Source organism: Myotis daubentonii, chromosome 16, assembly GCF_963259705.1.
Source record: "Myotis daubentonii chromosome 16, mMyoDau2.1, whole genome shotgun sequence".
NCBI classification, from domain to species: Eukaryota; Metazoa; Chordata; class Mammalia; order Chiroptera; family Vespertilionidae; genus Myotis; species Myotis daubentonii.
The window spans coordinates 33356428-33380629 of NC_081855.1; the positions used below are offsets into that span (position 1 = coordinate 33356428).

The 24202-nt window shown below is 40.0% G+C and overlaps 1 protein-coding gene across 6 annotated transcripts in view; it reads right to left on the reverse strand.

The window, feature by feature from the left end:
• Positions 1–24202, reverse strand: part of TRIM37 (tripartite motif containing 37) — a 162652-nt gene that overhangs the window by 104629 nt on the left and 33821 nt on the right. For all 6 annotated transcript variants that reach the window (XR_009449184.1, XM_059669638.1, XM_059669642.1 and 3 more), the window contains exons 13-19: positions 22726–22905; positions 18919–19033; positions 17042–17257; positions 14586–14722; positions 10455–10540; positions 6456–6650; positions 1514–1822 (exon numbers count right to left, since the gene is read on the reverse strand). Coding sequence is in view for 5 of the 6 variants with exons in the window: in XM_059669638.1 (XP_059525621.1) it covers positions 1514–1822; positions 6456–6650; positions 10455–10540; positions 14586–14722; positions 17042–17257; positions 18919–19033; positions 22726–22905 (1238 nt within the window). In the remaining variant the exon portion in view is untranslated. The remainder of the gene's footprint in view (positions 1–1513; positions 1823–6455; positions 6651–10454; positions 10541–14585; positions 14723–17041; positions 17258–18918; positions 19034–22725; positions 22906–24202) is intronic.

The following is a 24202-nucleotide window of genomic DNA, read 5'->3' on the forward strand; positions in this document are numbered from 1 at the left end:
AATTAAATTTTTCAAGAGAACAGATGCATTAAAAGGTAATAAACAGGTTCAGCAAGGTAGAACCATATAAGACCAATAATCAATTGTTTTTTAATCCAACAATCTGAGATTAAAATGTAAAAAATAATTCCACTTTGCAAGAGCATCAAGTAGAAAACAGGAAAAAATTAAGTAAAGAAATGTAAGACTTGTACACTGAAAACTATCACACATTGTTGAAAGAAAAAAAAAAAGATAGGAAAATATTGTGTTCACTGATTGGGAGACTTAATACTGTTAATATGGCAGTACTCTCAAACTTGATCTACAGATTTCAACACAATCCCAATAAAACCTCTAGCTATCTTTCTTTTCCCCTAATGGCTGAAACTGACAAACCAATTATAAAATTCACATGAAAATGCACAAGATCCATTACACCCCCAAACCATCATGAATGGAGCACTCACAGTTCCTATTGTAAAACAATAAGCCTGGCTAGTGCAGCTCAGTGGTTGAGCATCAACCTATGAACCAGGAGGGATTATTTCCTGGTCAGGGCTTATGCCCAGGTTTCAGGCTTGGTCCCTAGTGGGGGACGTGCAGGAGGCAGCTAATCAATGATTCTCATCATTAATGTTTCTTTCTTTCTCTCTCCTTCTTTCTCTATCTCTCCCTCTCTCCCCCTTCCTCTTTGAAATCAATAAAAATTATTTTAAAAAAATAAAACTACTCATTGGAACACACAACATATTTTAAACTTGAGAATAAAAAAACTAAAGGGATTTCTAAATAGAGTTGAAAAACATTACAAAAATTCTATTATTGCTAAGGCATGGCACAGAACTTCTGGCTGGACTTCTTCCATGACAGGAAGAGATGAGGCACTGGGAACCTGGGGCAGCCTTCTATTTCCACCCTAATAAATCTTACCACCAGACCTCATGCCCTCATGTGGCTCCCCAAAAATGCTTTTGTCATGACACCACAAGGACTGACTCCATTTCCACTCTCAACCCTTTTCAGTTCCTTCTCCACCCAACAAGCAAAGTAATCTTTGTAAAAGGTAAATCAGATAATAAATACTCCCTGATACCTATTCTTTAAAGACTTCCTCCTAAAACCAGAATAAAACACAAAACTCTTTATTGAGGTCTTAGCAAAAACCCTACCTGAGCTAGATCCTGCCTACCTCTCTGCTTATGTCCTATTATTCTCCCCCGTACTGTGTTCACCATATTCAGCCATAAGGTCTTCCTTCGAGCCTTCAAATATGCAGGGCAAATCCTATATCAGTGACTTTGCATTTCAAATCCGAGACCCTTTGGTGCTCAGGCTGATGCTCTAACCATTGACTACAACAGCCAGGGCAAAAATATAATCTGTTTTAGATAGGAGAAAGGGTGGTATATATCTGAAGTCTCAATTCATTGTAAGAGAGATTTTAAAGTATTATTACTCTGAAAATAACCTGTCCTCTAGCTTCCCAAATGACATGTGGAGAAAAGACACTAACAGGCTCATTTTCACTTACAGTTTCGTATGTAGCAACTGGCAACTGATGACTTTGCCAAGAGCTCCATTCCCAAATCCTGTAATCTGCCAGAGTTTTCAGTTCCACATGCAGCCAGAGCTGCCTGGTCAGCAGAAAAAAGGCTTGTCTGCATGTCTCCAGAAGGAGCATTGCTGCTTTTCATTTCTGAAAGTGGATTCTTTACATCAGTCTTCATACATCGAACTTCAGCCATTTGAGTTTTCAGTCTTTTTAGCATCTTTAAGTCAGAGGGAACTCGCCACATTGCCTGCTGTTTCCTTTGATCTTTATCTTTTCGACAATATGAAACTTGAGAGAGAGAGAGAGAAAGAGAGAGAGAGAGAGAGAAACTCATGTTAATATAGATGTTAACATTAATAAAACCATTCTGGCCCTAGCTGGTTTGGCTCAGTGGATAGAGCATCTGACTGTGGACTGAAGGGTCCCAGGTTCGATTCTGGCCAAGGGCACATGACCGGGTTGCCGGCTCGATCCCCAGTAGGGGGCGTGCAAGAGGCAGTCAATCAATGATTTTCTATCATTAATGCTTCTGTCTTTCTCCCGCCTTCCTTCCTCTCTGAAATCAATCTACACTAATAAAAGAGAAAAATGGTAATTGGCGTACGGCGATACCCTTTTCATTGGCTAATCAGGGCTATATGCAAATTAACTGCCAACTAAGATTGTCAGTTAACTGCCAACAAGATGGAGGTTAATTTGCATATGTAGGCACAATGCAGGGAGGCGAAAGGGAAAGCAGGAAGAAGCCCCCTGCCACTGACAGTGATCGGAAACCCAGGGGGGAGCTAAGAGCTGGGGGGCAGGGCAAAGGCGGCCCTGGGGCCCTGCCCCGCAGCCATGATCAGAGAATCAGGTGCCTTTTCCGCCCTGGCCAGTGATAGCAGTAAGTAGGGGTGGAGCCAGCGATGGGAGCTGGGCACGGTCGAAGCTGGCAGTCCCAGGAGCTAGGGGTCCCTTGCCTGGACCTAAAGCGAAGCCCACGATCGCGGGGCCGCTGCAGCTGCGGGTCCCCGCTGCCCGGGCCGGACGCCTAGGCCAGAGGCGTTAGGCCTGGGCAGGGGTGGAGCCTGCAACCGCGGGGAGCTGGGGGTCCCCTGCCCAGGCCTGACACCTCTGCCGGAGGCCTCAGGCCTGGTCAAGGGGCCGATCCGGTGATTGGTGATCGGAGGGTGATGAGGGTCAACTCCTCTGGCCGAGGCATCAGGCCTGGGCGGGGGCCAGAGCCAGTGATCGGGGGGAGATGGGGGTCCCCTGTCCAAGCCTGACACCTCTGGCGGAGGCGTCAGGCCTGGGCAAGGGGCAGAGCCAGCAATCGGAGGGGTCTGGGGGTCCCCTGCCCAGGCCTGACGCCTGGGCCAGAGGCATCAGGCCTGGGCTGGGGGCAGAACCAGTGATGGGGGGAAATGAGGGTCCCCTGCCCAGGCCTGACGCCTCTGGCCCAGGCATCAGGCTGGGCAAGGGGCCGATCCTGCGACTGGAGGGTGATGGGGGTCAACGCCTGAGGGCTCCCAGTATGTGAGAGGGGGCAGGCTGGGCTGAGGGACACCCCCCCCACACACACACACCCAGTGCACGAATTTCGTGCACTGGGCCCTTAGTAAAAATATATATAAAAAATCATTTTGCATTGTGAAATATGCAAATTTGATGTGTAAATAAGCTACTTTAGGTGGTGTCAACAATAAATGTATGTATTACATGCCATTAATTAAAATAAATATAGTCACAAACATCTTAGTATTATTCATACCTTCAAAGTTAGAATCTGGGTCACATTATAATCACCCAAATCTGTACTAATATTGAACTCTAAAGTTTAAAAAGCTGCACTACTTCCTGTCCTTTCTTCTTTACATTTCTCTTTTCTCAAATTTTCTACACTGAAGTTTTATTATATTCACTAGAGGGCTGGTACACCAAATTTGTGAGCTCGGGGGGCGGGGGTGTCCCCGAGCCTGGTCTGTACCCTCTCGCAGTCCGGGAGTCCTCAGGTGATGTCCGACTGACTTCTTAGGATCGTTCCCACAGCGGGCCTAAGCCGGCAGTCGGACATCCTTAGCGCTGCCACGGAGGCGGGAGAGGCTCCTGCCACCGCTGCTGCGCTCACCAGCCATAGGCCTGGCTTCTGGCTGAGCAGCACTCCCCCTGTGGGAGTGCCTTGACCACCAGGGGGCAGCTCCTGCATTGAGTTTCTGCCCCCTGGTGGTCACTGTGGGTCATAGTGACTGGTCATTCTGCCATCGGGCCGAAACCAGCTCTCCGACATCCCCTGAAGGGTCCTGGATTGCGAGAGAGCGCAGGCCAGGCCGAGGGACCCCACTGGTGCACAATCATGGCTGGGGAGGGATGCAGGAGGTTGGCCAGCCAGGGAGGGACCGCAGGAGGGTTCCAGGGCGTGTCTGGCCCGTCTCGCTCAGTCCCGATAGACCAGACCCCTGCAGCAAGCTAACCTACCAGTCAGAGCGTCTGCCCCCTGGCAGTCAGTGCACGTCATAGTGACTGGTTGACCGGTTGACTCTATGCCCCCTAGTGGTTAGTGCATGTCATAGTAAGCGGTTGAGCAGCCTTAGCATATCATTAGCATATTACCCTTTGATTGGTTGACCGAATGACCAGACACTTAGTATATTAGACTTTTATTATATAGGATAATTTTAAAACATAGCCAACTACTTAGCCAAATCTGATATAAAAATATATATATATTCTAACTAAATTCAAAATGTTGATTTACCGAAGTACTAGCCAAGCATATGTAGTTATTAAGTGCCATAGAACATCACAAAAGAATAGTTCCCTGCCACTGAGTCTACAGCCACTAAAGTAACAATGTTTTCTTTCTTCCCAGAGAAAGTAGTTGAAGCTGTTTTTAACTTTTCCCCCTACCCAAATATTAAAATGAAACGTATGAGCAAGGAAAATATACTTTCCTCTCAGGAAGGAAAAGAGCTAAATATTTTGGAAATCAAAGAACATTATGGCTGACTTAAAGCAAAATGAAACTAAACCAAAAAAACACACACAAAACACAATACCTGCACACACATAACACATTCCCAAATGGGGCCAACAGGCACTCAAACCAGACAAAGAACAATCCTTTATTAGCAGAAATGGCTACAACAGCCTTCTGCCATAAATGAGGACATACAGTAAAAGGTAGGTAGCTTTGGCTCCAGTAGATATGGGTCCAGGACTGGTCTAAGCTCATTCCTCTTTGATAGTGGACATAAGATTCAGTCTCAACCAAAAGACTGGGGGGAAGGGGAAGAGAAGTAACTTCTGGGAAGATTTTCTATCATGATTTGTTGTATTTATTTAACAAACATCTATAAAGTGAGTATCAAATATTTTTTAAACATTAAGTCATTTAATCCTCTCATATCAATCCTCTGAGGGAAGTACTATTACCTCCATTTTATAAATGAGGAAAGACACATAAAGGTTACTCAACATAATACTCAAGGTAACACAGCTAATAAGTAAAAGAATTATTGTATTATTTTCCATACAAACAACTGTAAACCTAGTTCTGCCCCATCCTGTATTTGTTGGATAGTTTCAAACTCTGATTTTTCTTTGGAATATACTCCTAAAAGTAAAGTTACATGATTCAAAGATAGAAATATTTTTGAGCCCAGCCGCAGTGGTTCAATGGTTGAGTGTCAACCTATGAACCAGAAGGTCACAGGTTTGATTCCCGGTCAGGGCACATGCCTAGGTTGTAGGCTCAATCCCCAGTGTGAGACTTGCAGGAGGCAACCAATGATTCTCTCTCATTGATGATTTATCTCTCTCTCCCTCTCTTTCTGAAATCAATAAAAATATATTAAAAAAAGAAATATTCTGAACCTACTATGAAATTTTCCTTCAAAAAGGTTAAACCAATATACACTCCTACTTCCAGAACCAGAACTTGTCTGTTTCACTACGTCTTTGCAAATATTGCCCACAGTTTTCTACAATAAAAACGCCTCAGAAAAATATATAAAATCATATACAATGTGGTAAGTGCTACAAAAGTACAAATATAATACAAAATGTACTTGGGGATCATAGATAAAAACAATTGTTTTATAACTTGGTTGTAAGCCTACAGAAGTATACCTTAGAAAGGAAAGGGCCTAACTTAATCCAACCTCTGAGAGTCCATTCCCCTCTAGGTAGAACAGCTCTAATTCTCTGATTTCTACATGGAGGCTCTACCTTAGACTTTGTTTAAAAATGAGTTCCACTGCTTTAAAGAATCAAAATCATTGTTTTAAGCCACGGATTTAATTTGTATAGTGCTGTTGTTTAAGAAGGTGGGAAAATGTTTGGTATATTTTTTAAAAGCTTTCCAACAAAAATAGTTTTTAAAATGTGTCATTTAAAGGTAAATCCTTAGCTATTCAAAATGACCATGCCATAGCATTTGGAAAAGTCAAACTTTAATATGTATGTGTATACACTGTATTACAGTAACACAAATGTAATTTCTCTTCAACAAATAACCTTTGTACCTAAACACTGCTGCTAGCTGGTTTAGGTTTTTAGGCTACCGAACATCAAAGTGTGGATAAACCATCTTTTTCTATATTCAACTTAGACAGAGTTCCACTTGGAAGTTATGGTATTCGTGAGTTGTGCAAAACTCTAAGTCCACTCACAAAGAGGAAAACTGTATTTCATATGGATCAAACTGTCAATTACATACAATTTAAAGGGCAAACCATTAAAAAACCAATCCTCCTTACAGGCATTTTGACATTATTTTCACACAAAATACCTTTGAACAGTAACAAAATATTAATTTGATTAATATAAATGTCATTTTATGATTTACCATGAAAAAATCAATTTGCTACAGAAATATACTGTATTTGGAATAACAGTTCTTTTGGGGAACCACGAAAAAGGAAAATCACTGTTAATATTGTACCTGTGGGCTGCAACAGTGACGCAGGTGGGCGAGGTTGTAAGCCCCACAAATTTTCCATACTGTTCCGGCCCTTAAGGTCCAACAAATGCATTAAAATGAAAGGATCAATGTCTAATAAATTACTTGTAGTAGCAGAACATAAGTGTGTTCTTCTTGACATTCTACTACTGGCACCAACATAGCCATGGTTACCACCTGCAAAAGAAAAAAAAATACAGAAAGTGCATGCTATATATGTGTACAAATTTAAGTATACGTAAAAGAAAAAAGTAAACTGCTTGATGTTTGGATACTTGTCTCTTAGGATTTTATTTTCATAAGAAGAAGCACAATGAAGAAACCAGATTGCCGTAGAGGTGTACACAAGCACAGTGGCTGAGCACTGGCCTCATTACTATCCAGAATTCGGGAGCAACCCTCAAACTCATCCTGAGCCCTAGAAATAAAAAAGTGACAATGTATACAGTATATACAATTAATGGAATGAGAATTAGGAAAAGCTAACATATCTCATAACCCAGTGGTCTTGGATGAAAGACAAATCTCCATAGTATAACAGATTCCAAGAACTAGACACCAAAATAGGAATCTTCTCCAGGTCTCTGGATAGCAAACTGTACAGATCTATGACATGTTTGGTAGACTTTTTTTCTAGCTTAAGTACTGGAACACAAGTTGAAGTTTTTAGACCGAACTTGTTACTGACTGATGGCATAGTACAGACTGTGAGCAAATGTCCTATTTGTTTTTTTTTTTTTTTTTTTTTTTTTTTTTTTTTTATTGCTTAAAGTATTACAAAGGGTATTACATATGTATCCATTTTATCCCCCCGCCCTAGACAGTCCCCTAGCCTCCCCTATCACCCAGTGTCTTATGTCCATTGGTTATGCTTATATGCATGCATACAAGTCCTTTAGTTGATCTCTTACCCCACTACCTCCTGCCCCCCAACCCTCCCCGGCCTTCCCGCTGCAGTTTGACAATCTGTTTGAGGCAGCTCTGCCTCTGTATCTATTATTGTTCAAAAGTTTATAATGGTCTCTATTGTCCATGAATGAGTGAGATCATGTGGTATTTTTCCTTTATTGACTGGCTTATTTCACTTAGCATAATGCTCTCCAGTTCCATCCATGACGTTGCAAATGGTAAGAGTTCCTTCCTTTTTATAGCAGCATAGTATTCCATCGTGTAGATGTACCACAGTTTTCTAATCCATTCATCTACTGATGGGCACTTAGGCTGTTTCCAGATCTTAGCTATGGTGAATTGTGCTGCTATGAACATAGGGGTGCATATATCCTTTCTGATTGGTGTTTCTGGTTTCTTGGGATATATTCCTAGAAGTGGGATCACAGGGTCAAATGGGAGTTCCAGCAAATGTCCTATTTGTATCACCTATGTTGAACTAAGCTTTAAGCCAAGAAAACCACCTGACTTTTCTCTAGTGCCTAGTACAATGCCTAGCAATATTGGATTATGAAAATATTGGTTAAAAATCAACCGTTAATAAAGCTATTTAAATATATTTTACACTGTAATACCTGGAAGCAAGTCACTAAGCATAGCTTACATTTAAGGGTGGAGAGTTACACTTCACCTCCTTGCAGAGGCAATATGTAAAAAAATTACTTGGAATTCTTTTGTATGTGCATGGTCTTATATATATTAGTTATATACCTATTCACCTTCAGATTATAAATTACTTAAGAGTAACTCTTTTTCATTGTATTTTCCAGAAATCTGGAAATAGGAAAGAATTTCAATAAATGCCTACCAAATATATAAAATTCCCCAAAGCACAAAATACAAATTAGCTGTTTGATTTACTATTGTAACCTCAGCATCTAGAATTCAATGTCTGAACTATAATAGGTGCTCAATAATATATATATATTGAACTAATAAATTATAATTTCAGAATTATAGAACATGAGGTCCATGAGAACAGGGACATCTTTTTTTCAATACTGTAGTTCCTGAAAGTAAAACAGTATTCAGTTTCAGTTAAGTGCTCAGTAAATATTTGGTGAATGAATAATTGAAAAAATATAACCTCTGCTTACTCAGTGTCTAAAAATGTTATATAGAAGAACTTCCCTACAATACAGTTTAAGAAAGGAAATCAGATTTAATCTAAAAAAAAAAAAGAAAAGTCTGCCCTAGCCAGTTTGGCTCAGTGGATAGAGCATCGGCCTGTGGAATGAAGGGTTCCGACAGGTTCAATTCCGGCCAAGGGCACATGCCTGGGTTGTGGGCTCAATCCCCAGTGTGGGGTTTGCAGGAAGCAGCCAATCAATGATTCTCTCTCATCATTGATGTTTCTATCTATCCCTCTCCCTTCCTCTCTGAAATAAATAAAAAAATTTTAAAAAGGCTGAAAGCCCTAGCCACTTTGGTTCAGTGGATAGAGCATTGGCCTGCAGACTGAAGGGTCCAGGTTCGATTCTGGCCAAGGGCACATGCTGGGTTGCAGGCTCGATCCCCATTAGGGTGTGCAGGAGGCAGCCAATCAATGATCCTCTCTCATCATTGATGTTTCTATCTTTCTCTACCTCTTCCTTCCTCTCCAAAATCAATAAAGAAATATATTAAAAAAAGAAAAGGCTGAAAATATTCAGTAACCTTGATGTAGTACACTCATCTTCCATTTTATACCAAGATGGCCTCTGAATTTTTATGCACTATTTAGAACCTTAAAAATTACATTGAAAACTTAGTAATAAAGTGTATTTACTCAATATTTATGTGAAAAATATTAAATGATCCCTGTTATACTGTTTAAAGTGCTAGGAATACAAAATTCTGACACACATTATATTGCTTCATGGAGTTCAGAGGTGAAAAGCAAAATAGCTATATAAGCAATAAGAATAATGTTTAACATAGGTTAAATAGGTTCTACAGATTCTAATTGGTTAATTTGAGAAAGCAGAAAAGACACCCAGGGCAAGCAGTCTAGGAGGGCTTCCAGTAAGAAATGAAATAAAAGCAAAAATAAGGAGAAGGTAGAAGGAACAACATGTTTGGAAGCAAAGATGTGAGAAATACCATGGCACATTTAATGGGCTGAAAAAATGATGCAGAGGAGTGTAAGCAGGCTAAAGAAATGAGCAGAAGCCAGCACATAATGGACCTTCTACACCATATTAATGAGTTTGGATTTTATCCATATGTAACTGGAATCCAATAAAGGGTTTTAAGTAGAGAAGTTACATGATCAAATATCAATTTGAAGGAAAAATCACACCCATTCTGAACTCATGCTGTGGGAAACAGAATGAAGGGAAGCAATAATTGATACAAGGACCCCAGATGAGAGGCTATTTTGAAAGACAGTAGCCTACAATCTCACAAACTTTTTAAAGTAAACTAGGGGCCGGGTGCACGAAATTAATACACTGGAGGGGGTTGGGGGAGTGTCCCCCTCAGCCCGGCCTGCGCCCTCTCACAGTCCAGGACCCCTCGGATGATGTCCGCCTGCTGGCTTAGGCCCAATCACCCCCTGGGGACCAGGCCTAAGCCAACAGGTGGACATCCTTCTCACAGTCCGGGATCCCTCGGTCCTTACCACCTGCCTGCTCACTGCTCCTTACTGCTTGGCTCACTGCTCCTTAGCGCTGCCACGGAGGCAGGAGAGGCTCCCGCCACCGCTGCTGCACTTGCCAGCCGTGAGCCTGGCTTCTGGCTGAGCGGCACTCACCCCGTGGGAGCACACTGACTACCACGAGTCAGCTCCTGCGCCGAGTGTCTGCCACCTTGGTGGTCAGTGTGCAACACAGCGACCAGCCGTTCTGGTCATTCCACTGTAAAGGTCACTTAGGCTTTATTATATAGCTGAGATAAGGTACACAAAGTGCATTTGCCTGGTACATGAGTACATATCAAATAGTTATCATTATTATTATTTTAAGAGCTAGAGGGCTGCCACATATTAAAATATGATATGGTCAAAAAAGAACAAAGGGAAGACAGAATGGCTTATGGGCTTGACCCTTGTACCTGGAGGTCCTGCAGCAGCTGAATCTTCCATCAGCTCTCCCTCTTCCAATTCCATGTTGTTGTATTCCACATCATTTTCTCCAGACCTAAGAATACACAAAATTCATTATTCCCACAAAGTTAAGTAAAATTAACATTATTTATCACACCTCAATGAATTTTATAACAATAATGCACAGCTTTCTCTTGTGAAGACAGATATTACTAAATACAAAAATGAAGAAAAAGACTTTGGTCATTATCGCATGTATAGTTAGTTGTAATAGTCAAACTACCTTTAAAAAATACCAAAATAGCTTGGAAACATTTAATTTTTAAAAGAGAAAATCTGAGAACCATTGTAGAGCAAAAGATTATAGCTTTAAATAATATGTACCTTAATGATAGTAACTTAGGCTTAAAATACTACGTTTTAGCCTTAGCTTGTCTGGCTCAGTGGATAGAGCGTTGGCCTGCAGACTTGAGGGTTTCAAGTTCAACTATGGTCAAGGACATGTACCTCGGCTGCAGGCTCGATCCCGGTCCAGGGCCACGTGTAGGAGGCAACTAATCCATGTGTCTGTCTCACATGGATGTTTCTCTTTTTCTGTCTCCCCCCCGCCCCCACTCTCTCTAAAAATCAATGGAAAAATATCTTTAGGTGAGGAATAACAAAACAAACAAAGCACCACTACATTTTAAGGTTAAAAAAGAAAGATGCTCAAATTACTGCATATATTAAATATTTTCCTAAAGTATTATTTCAGAATAACTGGTAATATCCTCTTATCAAAGTCCTCAAAGTATATCATACCAAAAAACACTATTACCTTATTTTATTTTTTTATATATAAATTTTTATTGATTTCAGAGAGAAAGAGGGAGTAAGGGATAGAAACATCAATGATGAGAGAAAATCATTGGCCGGCTGCCTCCTGGACGCACCCCACTACAAATCGAGCCTGCAATCCAGGCATAAGCCAGGACTCTTTAGTCCGCAGGCTGACACTCTATCCACTGAGCGAAACCAGCTAGGGCTTTTCAAATCTTTTTGCTATTTTGTTGGTATTTCCTTTGAAAAATGGGCTGATGCCAGGGCTGGAACAGAGAAAGTACAAGGTGAACCTGGAATGTCTTTTAGTGCCAGAAAATAAGAAAGTGCTTTAAAAATTATGAGGACATCTCAAAGGACACAGGAGTTATCTCTTTAACAGGCTCCCATTGGCTAAATCTTAGATGATCTGAGGAATAAATTATAATAAATGGGTTAAATTATTTAATATAAGAATCTGTGAGTCCATACTAATGAAATTAATCAATTAATTAATAGGGAAAGTTCCTCCTTAAAGTAAAATTCCAACTAAGTGCAGAATGAATAATGGTACCATCATCTGGCAATCAACACAGTAATCTTTTCCAAGCTAGTATCATCAATGGATGCTAAAATTAATGGACAAGACACCAAGGAAGCATAACAAAATGCGGAGACAAAGAAACAGGACAAAATTGTCAATGGAAGAAATAGAGTTCAGAACCACACTTTTAAGGTCTCTCAAGAACTGTTTAGAAGCTGCCGATAAACTTAATGAGATCTACATGAAAACTAATAAGACCCTCGATCTTATATTGGGGAACCAACTAGAAATTAAGCACACACGGACTGAAATAACGAATATTATACAGACGCCCGACAGCAGACCAGAGGAGCGCAAGAATCAAGTCAATGATTTGAAATGCGAGGAAGCAAAAAACATCCAACCGGAAAAGCAAAATGAAAAAAGAATCCAAAAATGCGAGGATAGTGTAAGGAGCCTCTGGGACAGTTTCAAGCGTACCAACATCAGAATTATAGGGGTGCCAGAAGATGAGAGAGAGCAAGATATTGAAAACCTATTTGAAGAAATAATGACAGAAAACTTCCCCCACCTGGTGAAAGAAATGGACTTACAGGTCCAAGAAGCGCGGAGAACCCCAAACAAAAGGAATCCAAAGAGGACCACACCAAGACACATCATAATTAAAATGCCAAGAGCAAAATATAAAGAGAGAATCTTAAAAACAGCAAGAGAAAGAAACTCAGTTACCTACAAGGGAATACCCATACGACTGTCAGCTGATTTCTCAACAGAAACTTTGCAGGCCAGAAGGGAGTGGCAAGACATATTCAAACTGATGAATACCAAGAACCTACAACCAAGATTACTTTATCCAGCAAAGCTATCATTCAGAATTGAAGGTCAGATAAAGAGCTTCACAGATAAGGAAAAGCTAAAGGAGTTCATCACCACCAAACCAGGATTATATGAAATGCTGAAAGGTATCCTTTAAGAAGAGGAAGAGGAAGAAAAAGGTAAAGATACAAATTATGAACAACAAATATGCATCTATCAACAAGTGAATCTAAAATCAAGTGAATAAATAATCTGATGAACAGAATGAACTGGTGATTATAATAGAATCAGGGACATAGAAAGGGAATGGACTGACTATTCTTGGGGGGGAAAGGGGTGTGGGAGATGTGGGAAGAGACTGGACAAAAATCGTGCACCAATGGATGAGGACAGTGGGTGGGGAGTGAGGGCGGAGGATGGGGCGGGAACTGGGAGGAGGGGAGTTATGGGGGAAAAAGGAACAAATGTAATAATCTGAACAATAAAGATTTAATTAAAAAAAATAATAAAAAAAGATAAAATTAATGGACAAAAGTACAATGAGAAAAAGTTATTTACAGTCTCAAATTATGTTCCCATGAGATATTTATTATTCACAAAAAGAAAAAGTCATAATTGTAGAGAAGGGAAATCAGGAAGACACCCTCTTAACCAAGTATCTAAATTAATCAACCCTAATGGGACAGATTAAAGACACGCCTCCACTTCCCCCTCATACAATATACTGAAAACATTACCTCACCACTCTGTAGTGTTCTTCCCACAGGTGCATAACCTCAGTCTAATGGTGAGGAAACATCAGACAATTGCAAACTGAAGATTTTCTACAAAATAACTGCTATGTATTTCTTAAAAGTGTCAAAGGCATATAAAACAAAGTAAAAAAAAAAAATGAAATAAAAGACTAAGTGACCCAAATTGGGGCAAACTAAAGAGACTTAACTCACAGCAACATTTGATCCTGCACTGGATCCTAAACCAAAGGACATCACTGAATGCAAAAATTTTAAAAGGTCAGATTATAATATTACAGCAATGTTAGTCTCTTGATTTTGATAACTGCACTGTAGTTACATAAGAAATATACTTGTTTTCCGGAAGTACATAATGGGAAGTATACCCACCTAATCTCAAATGTCTCACAAAAAATTATATGGTGACAGAGAAATATAAAGCAAAATATTAACATGTGAGGAAAGAATACAGGCAGTTTTTTTAAATAGGGGAATTCTCAGTATTTTTTGCGACTTTTCTTAAATATGAAATAACGGCAAAATTAAAAGTTAAAACAAAAATTAAAACTCAGGCTCTGGCCAGGTGGCTCAGTTGGCTGGAGTATGTCTCACACCAAAAGGTGGCAGGTTCAATTTACGGTCAAGGCACATACCTAGGTTGCAGGTTTCATCCCTGGGACAGGAGGCAACCGAGAGATGTTTCTTTCTCTCTCTCTCTCTCTCTCTCTCTCTCTCTCTCTCTCTCTCTCTCTCTCTCTCTCTGGCATGCACGCACAAATCAATAAAATATATATCCTTGGGTGAGATAAAAAAAATTCCTCAAACAGATTGTCAAACTGCAGCGGGAAGGCCGGGGAGGGTTGCGGGACAGGAGGTAGGGGGGTAAGAGATCAACCAAAGGACTTGTATGCATGCATATAAGCATAACCAATGGACATAAGACACTGGGGGATAGGGGAGGCTAGGGGACTGTCTAGGGCGGGGGGGGGGGGGTGGGAAATGGACACATATGTAATACCCTTTGTATTACTTTAAGCAATAAAAAAAAAAAAAAAAAGAAAGAAAAATTAAAACTCAGTTTGGAACCCAGAGATGAGAGAGTGGAAACTAATTCAAGTTATCTCCTTTAAAATCCTTTATTTATAAAGATTATCAAGAAAAAATGCTAAATATCCCCACTTTTAGATCTAGTTAATATCCAATTATCATGTAGGTGTTTTATATGGTAGTTAATGCTCAACACTCACATAGTTTCTTCATCAATGTCATTTTCCTCCGTGTTACTTGTTGCTGTGGAACTGGCAGAGGAACTGCTACCATCGAGGTGGTTTACTTCATCTTCACCAACAAGATCCAGATCCAGATCCCCATCTGAAAGCTCATGCTAGAACAAGGAAAGAAATAAAGACTTTTATCTCAAAGAACAATTGAGTATGGAGCAAGCACCAAATAACAATGCAATCATCAGAATTCTCTGCTCGTGTGCCCAATCACCTAAGCCCCGTAGAAAAAAAAAAAATCACACAACCACATTACCTGGTACTACTGATTTATTGCTGCCAATTTCAGCGGGGCCCTTAATGTAATTGGAAATGCTTCCGGTATTCCATGTTAGCTTCCAGTAAGGCTCCATACAGAGTAACATTTCAAATTATCATTCCACAAGTCCTACCTAACCTCTATGATACACAAGGTCATTGTAAAACCTGCACCTACCTGCATAGAAAAGCACACTGGCTATTAAACACAAATTACTCCAACTTTCAGCTGCCCTACATGTAAACTCCATCTTTACCTCACCCCATCAAAAGATTAACGCAAGTGCTCAGTTCCAGACCCTATTAGTTTCCTTAAATACTTGGGATTTGTCAATACCTTAAACTTATCTTTAGTCTCCCTAATGGCTCCTTCATTTTTTTTTTTTAAAATTCTGGCATCAGTCTTTATTATTCCTTCAGAAACCATGTCTCCATTACCTTAGAGAAAGCATGTCAAATTCAATGGCTAACAAGGGCCAAATAAACAAGGTTTAAGTTTATGTGGGCCACAAAAAAACAAAAGCTTCAATTTTCATAGAAATGGAGGTTTATTTCGATAGAGCCATGCTGAATACAAAGGGCTGAAATAAATGAGTAATCATTAACATAAAATAATAAAACATTTAAATAAAAATATTTTTTCTTGAACATTAACTTACCAGACACTGAATAACTGCACAAATTAATAAGCCTAACGCAAAATAAACCTATTTTTCTTGTTCTCAGAAAGCAAAATATTTCCCATTGCACACACCAAACAAGTCAGTACAAGACTAATGATGGGGCAATCGACTGCTAAAATATTCGCTGCTAGCATTAGTGGAGAGAAATGGCGCGCCTGTGTGTAAGGCATGTAAGGGAAATGAATGCAACACGATTATAGTAATCAGTCATTAGCGAACGTTGTAGTTCATCATTAATAATTATGTATAACAGAATGCTGTAAAAATTAAGTTACGAAATTTTTGTTAAAATGTTTCTTACATACCGTTATATTGCCTGGGCCACAAAAAATATTCCCCGTGAGTTTGACATGCTTGCCTTAGGGCAACGATTCTTTCTTTTTAAAAAAAAAAATAATTCCTTATTGTTGCATGTATTACATAGGCCCCCCTTTTTCCCTCATTGACCCCCTTGAGCCCACCCTCACCTCCCCATTGTCAGTGGCCATGGGTTATGCATATATGTATACAAGGTTCTTGGTTGATTACTTCCCACCTACCTACCCTCCCCGACCTTCCCTCCAAGATTCTGCCCTCTGTTCCCAGGCTTCCATGTCTCTGGATCTACTCCGTTCATCAGTTTACTTTGTTACGGAGATTCCACATATGAGTGAGATCATGTGATACTTGTCTTTCTCTGATTCACTTATTTCACTTAGCATGACACTTGCCAGGTCCCTCCATGCTGTCTCAAGGGGTAAGAGATACTTTTTTTTTATTGCTGCACAGTATTCCATGGTGTAAATGTACCACAGCTTTTTTATCTACTCATCTACTGATGGGCACTTAGGCTGTTTCCAGACTTTAGCTACCGTACATTGTGCTGCTCTGTAGGGGTGCATACATTCTTTCTGATTGGTGTTTTCGGTTTCTTTGGATATAGATATTCCTAAAAGTGGGATCACTGGGTCAAATGGCAGTTCCACATTTAATTTTTTGAGGAAACGCCATACTTTTTTCCATAATGGCTACACCAGTCTGCATTCCCGTCAGCAGTGTACTAGGGTTCCCTTTTCTCCACATCCTCTCAAAAAGCTTTTCTCTGTATCCCTATCTTACCTCAAATAAAAACAACCACTCCTTGAATTCTCATTCTGTTCATTATTTAGCTGAGACAAAACCTGGCTATCTCCCAAGTCCTAAATGAATCTATCTACATATGCAATGACAAGGCATTTACTAGTTTCAGTGAATAAAAATACAACACATTTTAAAAATTCACAATCTATAGTTTCTAGAATGTACATCAGTTTGTTGTGTAGAATGTAGTTTTCTACAATAAATTAATTTTAAAACTTTAAACACTTTGATTCAGCAACTTCTGACTTGACTAACAGATAAGATTTTTAGTACACTGACTCCTCTACATCACATGATAAAAACTATGATCTTATTAATTTCTCTTATCAAACACAAAATAAGTCTAAAAAACTGGTGTATTACATGATAATCCTCATTCTGAATCTTCTCCTCATCTTCATCTTCTTTGGCCTCTCTTACAGAAGCTGAAATAGGACCATCCTGGAGAAGCATGTCAGCACAGGGCCCAGACTTCTTAGATCGTGTCTCAGGACTGTCATCATTTTGGGGGCTAAGATGATTAGCTGGTGGTGACAAATCTCTTGATTTCTGAGTTCGAGATAACTCAATAGTAAGTCTCTTTTAAGACAAAAACAGCACGAATAAACAAGTTATAAGCAGTGTTTCTATGGAAAAGCAAAAAATATTTTAAAAATATATAATATGTTCTTAAAACCATTTCTTGCACCATCTCTCTCACCACCTGCTGCCTTTTGCTTATGGAAAAATCTGTGACAAAGAAAAAAAGCCCACCCTGGCCAGTGTGGCTCAGTGATTATAGCGTCAGCCTGAGGACTGAAGGATCTCGAGCTCAATTCCTGGTCAAGGGCACATACCTGTGTTGCAGGTTAGACCCCAGCCCCCGTCAAAGTCTGGGTCAACTACCTAGGACTGCTTTACAGTTCCCCAAAGAGTGTCATGTTCTAAATAACCTATATTCTAAACTGTCACATCAAAGTCTCTCGCTTCTCTCCTTCCTTTCCCTTCCCTCCATTCTCTCTGGAAAAAAGAAAGAAAAATTGCCTAATTTATTCTCATCCTTCTCCTATGCAGCCCAAGCTACACGTACAGTGAGCAAACTCTAAAGTAAATATAGGCAGTTTTAAATAGTACATAGAACATGAAAATCTCTGAAAGTATGTATTTATTCATATATTACTCCCTGATCTATTAGCCAATTTTGGCACTTCAAAAGATTCCACCCCATCTCATTTTCAATTGGCAGAAAGAAACATTCCTTACATATTTAGTTTACCATGGTAAAATAACAATTAATTAACTGATTGTCCCCAGTGCTCAATTCAACAATAGTGAGAATTCAAGATGGGGCCATTTTCAGTTGTTCTATAGCTTTCAATCCTCTAAATTCAAGACAGCATGGGGAAGAGAAATACAGAAGTCACTGATAAAAACACAGAGAGATAACCTCAAACTAGAGCAGCACTGTAATACAATTTTATGCAATGATGCAAATGTTTCTGTATGCAATGCCCAATATAAGCATTTAAAATGTGGCCATGCCCTAGCTGGTTTGGCTCAGTGGATAGAGTGTCAGCCTGAGGACTGAAGGGTCCCAGGTTAGATTCCGGTCAAGGGCACATGCCTGGGTTGTAGGCTCGATCCTCAGTAGGGGGCGTGCAGGAGGCAGCCAATCAATGATCCTCTCTCATCATTGATGTTTCTATCTCTCTCTCCCTCTCCCTTCCTCTCTGAAACCAATAAAAACATTTTTTTAAAAATTAAAAAAATAATAAAAAGAAAATGTGGCCAGTGCAACTAAGGAACTGCATTTTTTTTTAAGTTTACATATTTATATATTGCTAGTGGCTACTGAGCAGTAAAGACTTAGAGGTTCAAAGGTGGTAAGAATGGACAACAGCCGAAACCGGTTTGGCTCAGTGGATAGAGTGTCAGCCTGCGGACTGAAAGGTCCCAGGTTCGATTCCGGTCAAGGGCATGTACCTGGGTTGCGGGCACATCCCCAGTAGGAGATGTGCAGGAGGCAGCTGATCGATGTTTCTCTCTCATCGATGTTTCTAACTCTCTATCTCTCTCCCTTCCTCTCTGTAAAAAATCAATAAAATATATATATATATATATATAAAAAAAGAATGGACAACAAAATAATTGGACTTTTCTACAAAATTACAAACAGCAAGAAGTACCCCAAATCTAATTATAAATGTTAACAGGCCAATAAGATAAAACACTAAACCCAAAATATGTATTTTTGTCCTTACCTCTTTAAGGTTATTTATTTGTTGGATATAGCTAGTCTGTGCAGCCTCCAATTGAGTAATATACCAATGCTGGTCCCGGCATTTTTGAAAGAAAGTTGGTGAACGAACCTGAAACCTTAAAAAAAAATAGCTGCACATGAAAAATAATCCAAATAATAAAATATCATCAAACAAGCCTTGAATCTATAACTATAAATTCTAAAATTTTAAGTTTCATTATCATGTGAGGCCAAAATTCAAAATGTACTCAGAGCGCCTCATATTTCCCATTTATACATGTACTTTACAAATTCTAGTAAAATAAGGTTCTGTAAAGTCATCTATAAATCAGTTGTCTAAACTTAAACTGTAGAGTTCTAAAGAAATACCATTACATATCATGGTTAACCTACTAAAGCATTATCCTATCTAATAAAAAAGAAAAATGGTAATTGGCGTACGACGATACCCTTTTCATTGGCTAATCAGGGCTATATGCAAATTAACTGCCAACTATGATTGGCAGTTAACTGCCAACAAGATGGCGGTTAATTTGCATACGTAGGCACAATGCAGGGAGGCAAAAGGGAAAGCAGGAAGAAGCCCCCTGCCACTGACAGTGATCGGAAACCCAGGGGGGAGCTAAGAGCTGGGGGACAGGGCAAAGGCGGCCCTGGGGCCCTGCCCCGCAGCCATGATCGGAGAATCAGGCGCCTTTGCCGCCCTGGCCAGTGATAGCAGGAAGTAGGGGTGGAGCCAGCGATGGGAGCTGGGCACGGTCGAAGCTGGCAGTCCCAGGAGCTAGGGGTCCCTTGCCTGGGCCTAAAGCGAAGCCCACGATCGTGGGGCCGCTGCAGCTGTGGGTCCCCGCTGCCCGGGCCGAACGCCTAGGCCAGAGGCATCAGGCCTGGGCAAGGGGCCGATCCTGCGATTGGAGGGTGATGGGGGTCAACGCCTGAGGGCTCCCAGTATGTGAGAGGGGGCAGGCTGGGCTGAGGGACACCCCCCCCACACACACACCCAGTGCACGAATTTCGTGCACCGGGCCCCTAGTTTATTATAATAATCTAGCTAAAATACAAGGTTGATCATGACTCAAGAACAGGACCATACTATGCAGGAAGGAGGAAGCTAACATTTCTTGACTAGGTCAGGCCCTAGCAAAATAGGTAGTTTTTAGGCACTGCCCTTTTTCCTTCCTTCTTCCATCTCAATTTCCCTATTTCCTGTTCCTCAGTAAAAAATGACTTAAAAGGTCAACTGCCCAGAACTGCTTTACAGTTCCCCAGTCTCATGTTATAAATAACCTATATTCATGTTCTAAATTATATTCCCAACCCCTCCAGAGAGCAACACAAAATCAAAACTCTGCATATATCACAATATAGTATATTTTAGCTAGAGTTAAGAAAAAAAACAAATATCTGTATTAATGCCTATGGTGAATAAATGACAGGGTCTTAATCTATTCAGAGCTATCTCTGTATTTAAAAAGCTAATATGCATTAAAGCAGGGGTCCTCAAACTTTTTAAACAGGGGGCCAGTTCACTGTCCCTCAGACCGTTGGAGGGCTGGACTATAGTTTAAAAAAAAAACTATGAACAAATTCCTATGCACACTGCACATATCTTATTTTGAAGTAAAAAAACAAAATGGGAACAAATACAATATTTGTATTTGCATGTGGCCCGCGGGCCGTAGTTTAAGGACCCCTACATTAAAGCAAAAGAAGCCTTCCACCTTTGTTATATAGCCTAATATGACTCCAATTACAGTGGAAAAAAATTACAGTAACATATAAAGATGTTTCTAAAGAGTAACAAGAAGCAAGGCTGATTTGGAAGCTTGCAAATCCTCTTTCTAGTCTTGCCAATCTTATGTTAACTACCATCCCATTCTTTTCCTACAATTTTACAGCTAGTGTACGAAGCTACTGACCATCTAATAGTTGTCTGCAGCAGGTGTCTATTTTCCGTAAGGATATTCATGTAGCAGAGAGTGGAAAAAGTTTACTGGACCACCATTCTGAGTGGATAATGCTTAGTCAGTGTCCTATATAATAAAAGCCTAGTATGCAAATTGTTTGACCGGGAGTTCGACCACTCGCTATGACATGCACTGACCGCCAGGGGGCGGCGCAGAACATGGTGGGCGTGGGCGATGAAGTGCTGGCAGCAGGCGGGCACTGGAGTAGCTACCGGCCCCGATGGGCCCCGACAAGAATGGGACTGCAGCGGGATAGTGGAGGTGAGTGGGTGGTACCAGGCCAAGGTGGGTGTGAACAGGGGCCCGATTACCCAAAAGACAGCGATGGTGGCAGGAGGTGGGGCCACCACCTGGCTCCCAGGCACTGAGGGAACTGGGTGGGCAGCCCGGCCACAATAGATCATCCCACCAACGGGATGGTGGAGCAGCCAAGCCACAGTGGAGTGCCAGGTGAGGCTACAAGGCTAGGAGTGTGAGCTAGAGCCCAATCCCCACAGGCTACCCCGAGGGACCTCACCCATGCATGAATTTGTGCACCTGGCCTCTAGTACACGAATAAGATCTTTGAATGACTAATAAAAGCATGGTCAACCCTCAACATTTTTAGTGCCAAAACAAAAGCAAGCAACCCTGACCAGTGTCTCTCAATGGTTGGAGCATCAGCCCGCATGCCCAAGGGTCAAGGATTTAATTCCTGGTCAAGGGCACGTACCTAGGTTGTGGGTTCACTCCCAGTCGAGGCATATGCGAGAGGCAACTAGTCAATTTAACTCTCTCACATACATTTTCCTCTTTCTCTTTGTCCCCCACCCCTTCCACTCTCTCTGAAAAAGCAATGGAAAAAATATCCTCAGGTGAGGATTAACAACAAGAACAACAAAACGAAAGCAAGCAGAAGATAAAATTCCTTAACTTTCTTTTTTTTATATAAAATAAATTGTTATTGATTTCAGAGAGGAAGGGAGAGGGAGATAGAAATATCAATGATGAGAATCATTGATCAGCTGCCTCTTGCATGCCCCCTACTGGAGATCAAGCTAAAACTTGGGCATATTCCCTGATTGGGAATCAAGCTGTGACCTCCTGATTCATGAGCCACACTGGCTGAGCTACACTTTTTTTCTTTCGTTAAAATAAAAAGTAAATACATATCTATATGCTAATTGTTCCTCCAACCGTTTGACCAGTCACTATGATGTGCACTAACCACCAGGGGTTAGACGCTCCAACCAGTACAGAGTCTATTTTTTAAGTATGCAAGTCCCCATTTGTAACATCAAATTAAAACATCTTGTAATGATGCTCAAAATTTCTGACTTGTGAGGGTTACCCCAACATTAAATGGGGCTGTTGTGGTATGATAGTGTTTATGTTCTGTCCTTTCTTGCAAATAACACACTAACTAGTATCACTTAGTTTGATTCATCTCTATTCCCTTACTTTTCATTTGCTGTTATCTAGAAGGAACTGAAAATATTTTTGTGAAATTCAGCTTATAAAACCTGTCACCTTAATGTCAAGTGAAGAAAAAAAGCAAGTGACCGTGTTTTTGATTTGCAGATAGTGAGGTTGCAATAAGTTCAATGGATAAATAGAACCTTACTATATTTATTAGAAGTAGTAGTTTCATTTTTATGGAATTACTAACTAAATGTCAACATTTCTAACTTAAATTATTCACTGACTACACAAGACTCCTGAAAGAAATGGTTAAGAACATAGTAAGATTATAGTTGGTATGAATTTCAATATTCACCTTTGTTAAATAGGCTTTTAAAATAAAGTTCTGGTGACATTATTCCCTCATGATAAAAACCACAATATCAAATGTTTCCTATTACCTTAAAATTACTGTATCATTTTGTCGATTCAAGTATCCTTCATTTGCAAGTAAGTCCAAACGGAAAAATCTATTATAACCCCAGCATTCTCCAACTTCAAAGTCAGATGCAAACTCTCGAATGATGTTTTTCGTAGGATCATTGCAGGACTGATGAACCATTTCTACACGATATTCATATCTAAAATTAAAAAAACTGAGTATTAATATAGTTGGTAAACCAGAATAAAAAGACTCATCAAAACATTATGGTCATTAAGTAATTACCTGAGAAGAAACTTTATATACAATTACATTTCTTTCAGAAGGATTGTATTATTTATAAAGACAGCAGTGTTATGAATGGCCTATCCCAACATGACTGGCAGTAGGTCTCTCTTTCCTCCCATATTGTTTATCAATATAGCAGGTATAAAACATCACCTCAGTAAATAAACAAATTTGTATAAAATATAACTTTCAAAGTTACTTTTGTTTGTTTTAGCAAAGCTATATGCTTTTTCATATATTCATTACCTATATTTCTTCACATGTAAAAATTCTGCCATTTTCTTTGAGATTTATCACCATGCAATTTTAAACTAAACAGTAAATTTTAAATACTCTATTTTTCCAATTCAAGTTACAATAAATTAACTGTGCATTCAGAAATTCAAGCCTATAAACTCTTCTAACAGAAAATAAGTATAACCGAACCGGTTTGGCTCAGTGGATAAAGCGTCGGCTTGCGGACTCAAGGGTCCCAGGTTCGATTCCGGTCAAGGGCATGTACCCTGGTTGCGGGCACATCCCCAGTGGGGGGCGTGCAGGAGGCAGCTGATCGATCTCTCTCATTGATGTTTCTAACTCTCTATCCCTCTCCCTTCTTCTCTGTAAAAAATCAATAAAATATATTTTTAAAAAAAGAAAAGAAAAGAAGTATAAATTGGGAAAGCCAATATATTCAGATTTCCCTATCTTATAAAGTATAAAACTTTCAAGTCTCCAAACTCATTTTTACTAAGAAAGCATTATTACAAAAAGAAAGAAAAGTGAAGAAATAAAGATAATCAGAAGGAAGACTCAACACTAATGTGGACAAAAAAGAGGTTCTATGGAAAATAACATCACAGGGTAATATGATCATAAATTCCTAAGTGCCCAGGTCATGGTGGGTAGTCATGTAGCAGGCCTATAATGTCTTTAGCAAGGTTTTAAGCCAGCCCTGTCCATTGTTCTTGTGCATCTAGGTTAATACACTTAGAAATAATACCCCCTGAATACAATCTTAACTATCCTTTAATCCATTCCCCACCTTGCTTTCTCCAATCTTTCTCCCCTCCTAATTTCAAATGCATAAAAGCTGCTGCAAGCCTGCTATTCTTGGGAGCATTTGAAATCCTGTTCACCAGCATATGTCATCAGTCTGGCTCAAATACATTTTTATAAAAATTCTCTACAAGTTTGCACATTCTTACATCAGTAGTAACCAAAATGCT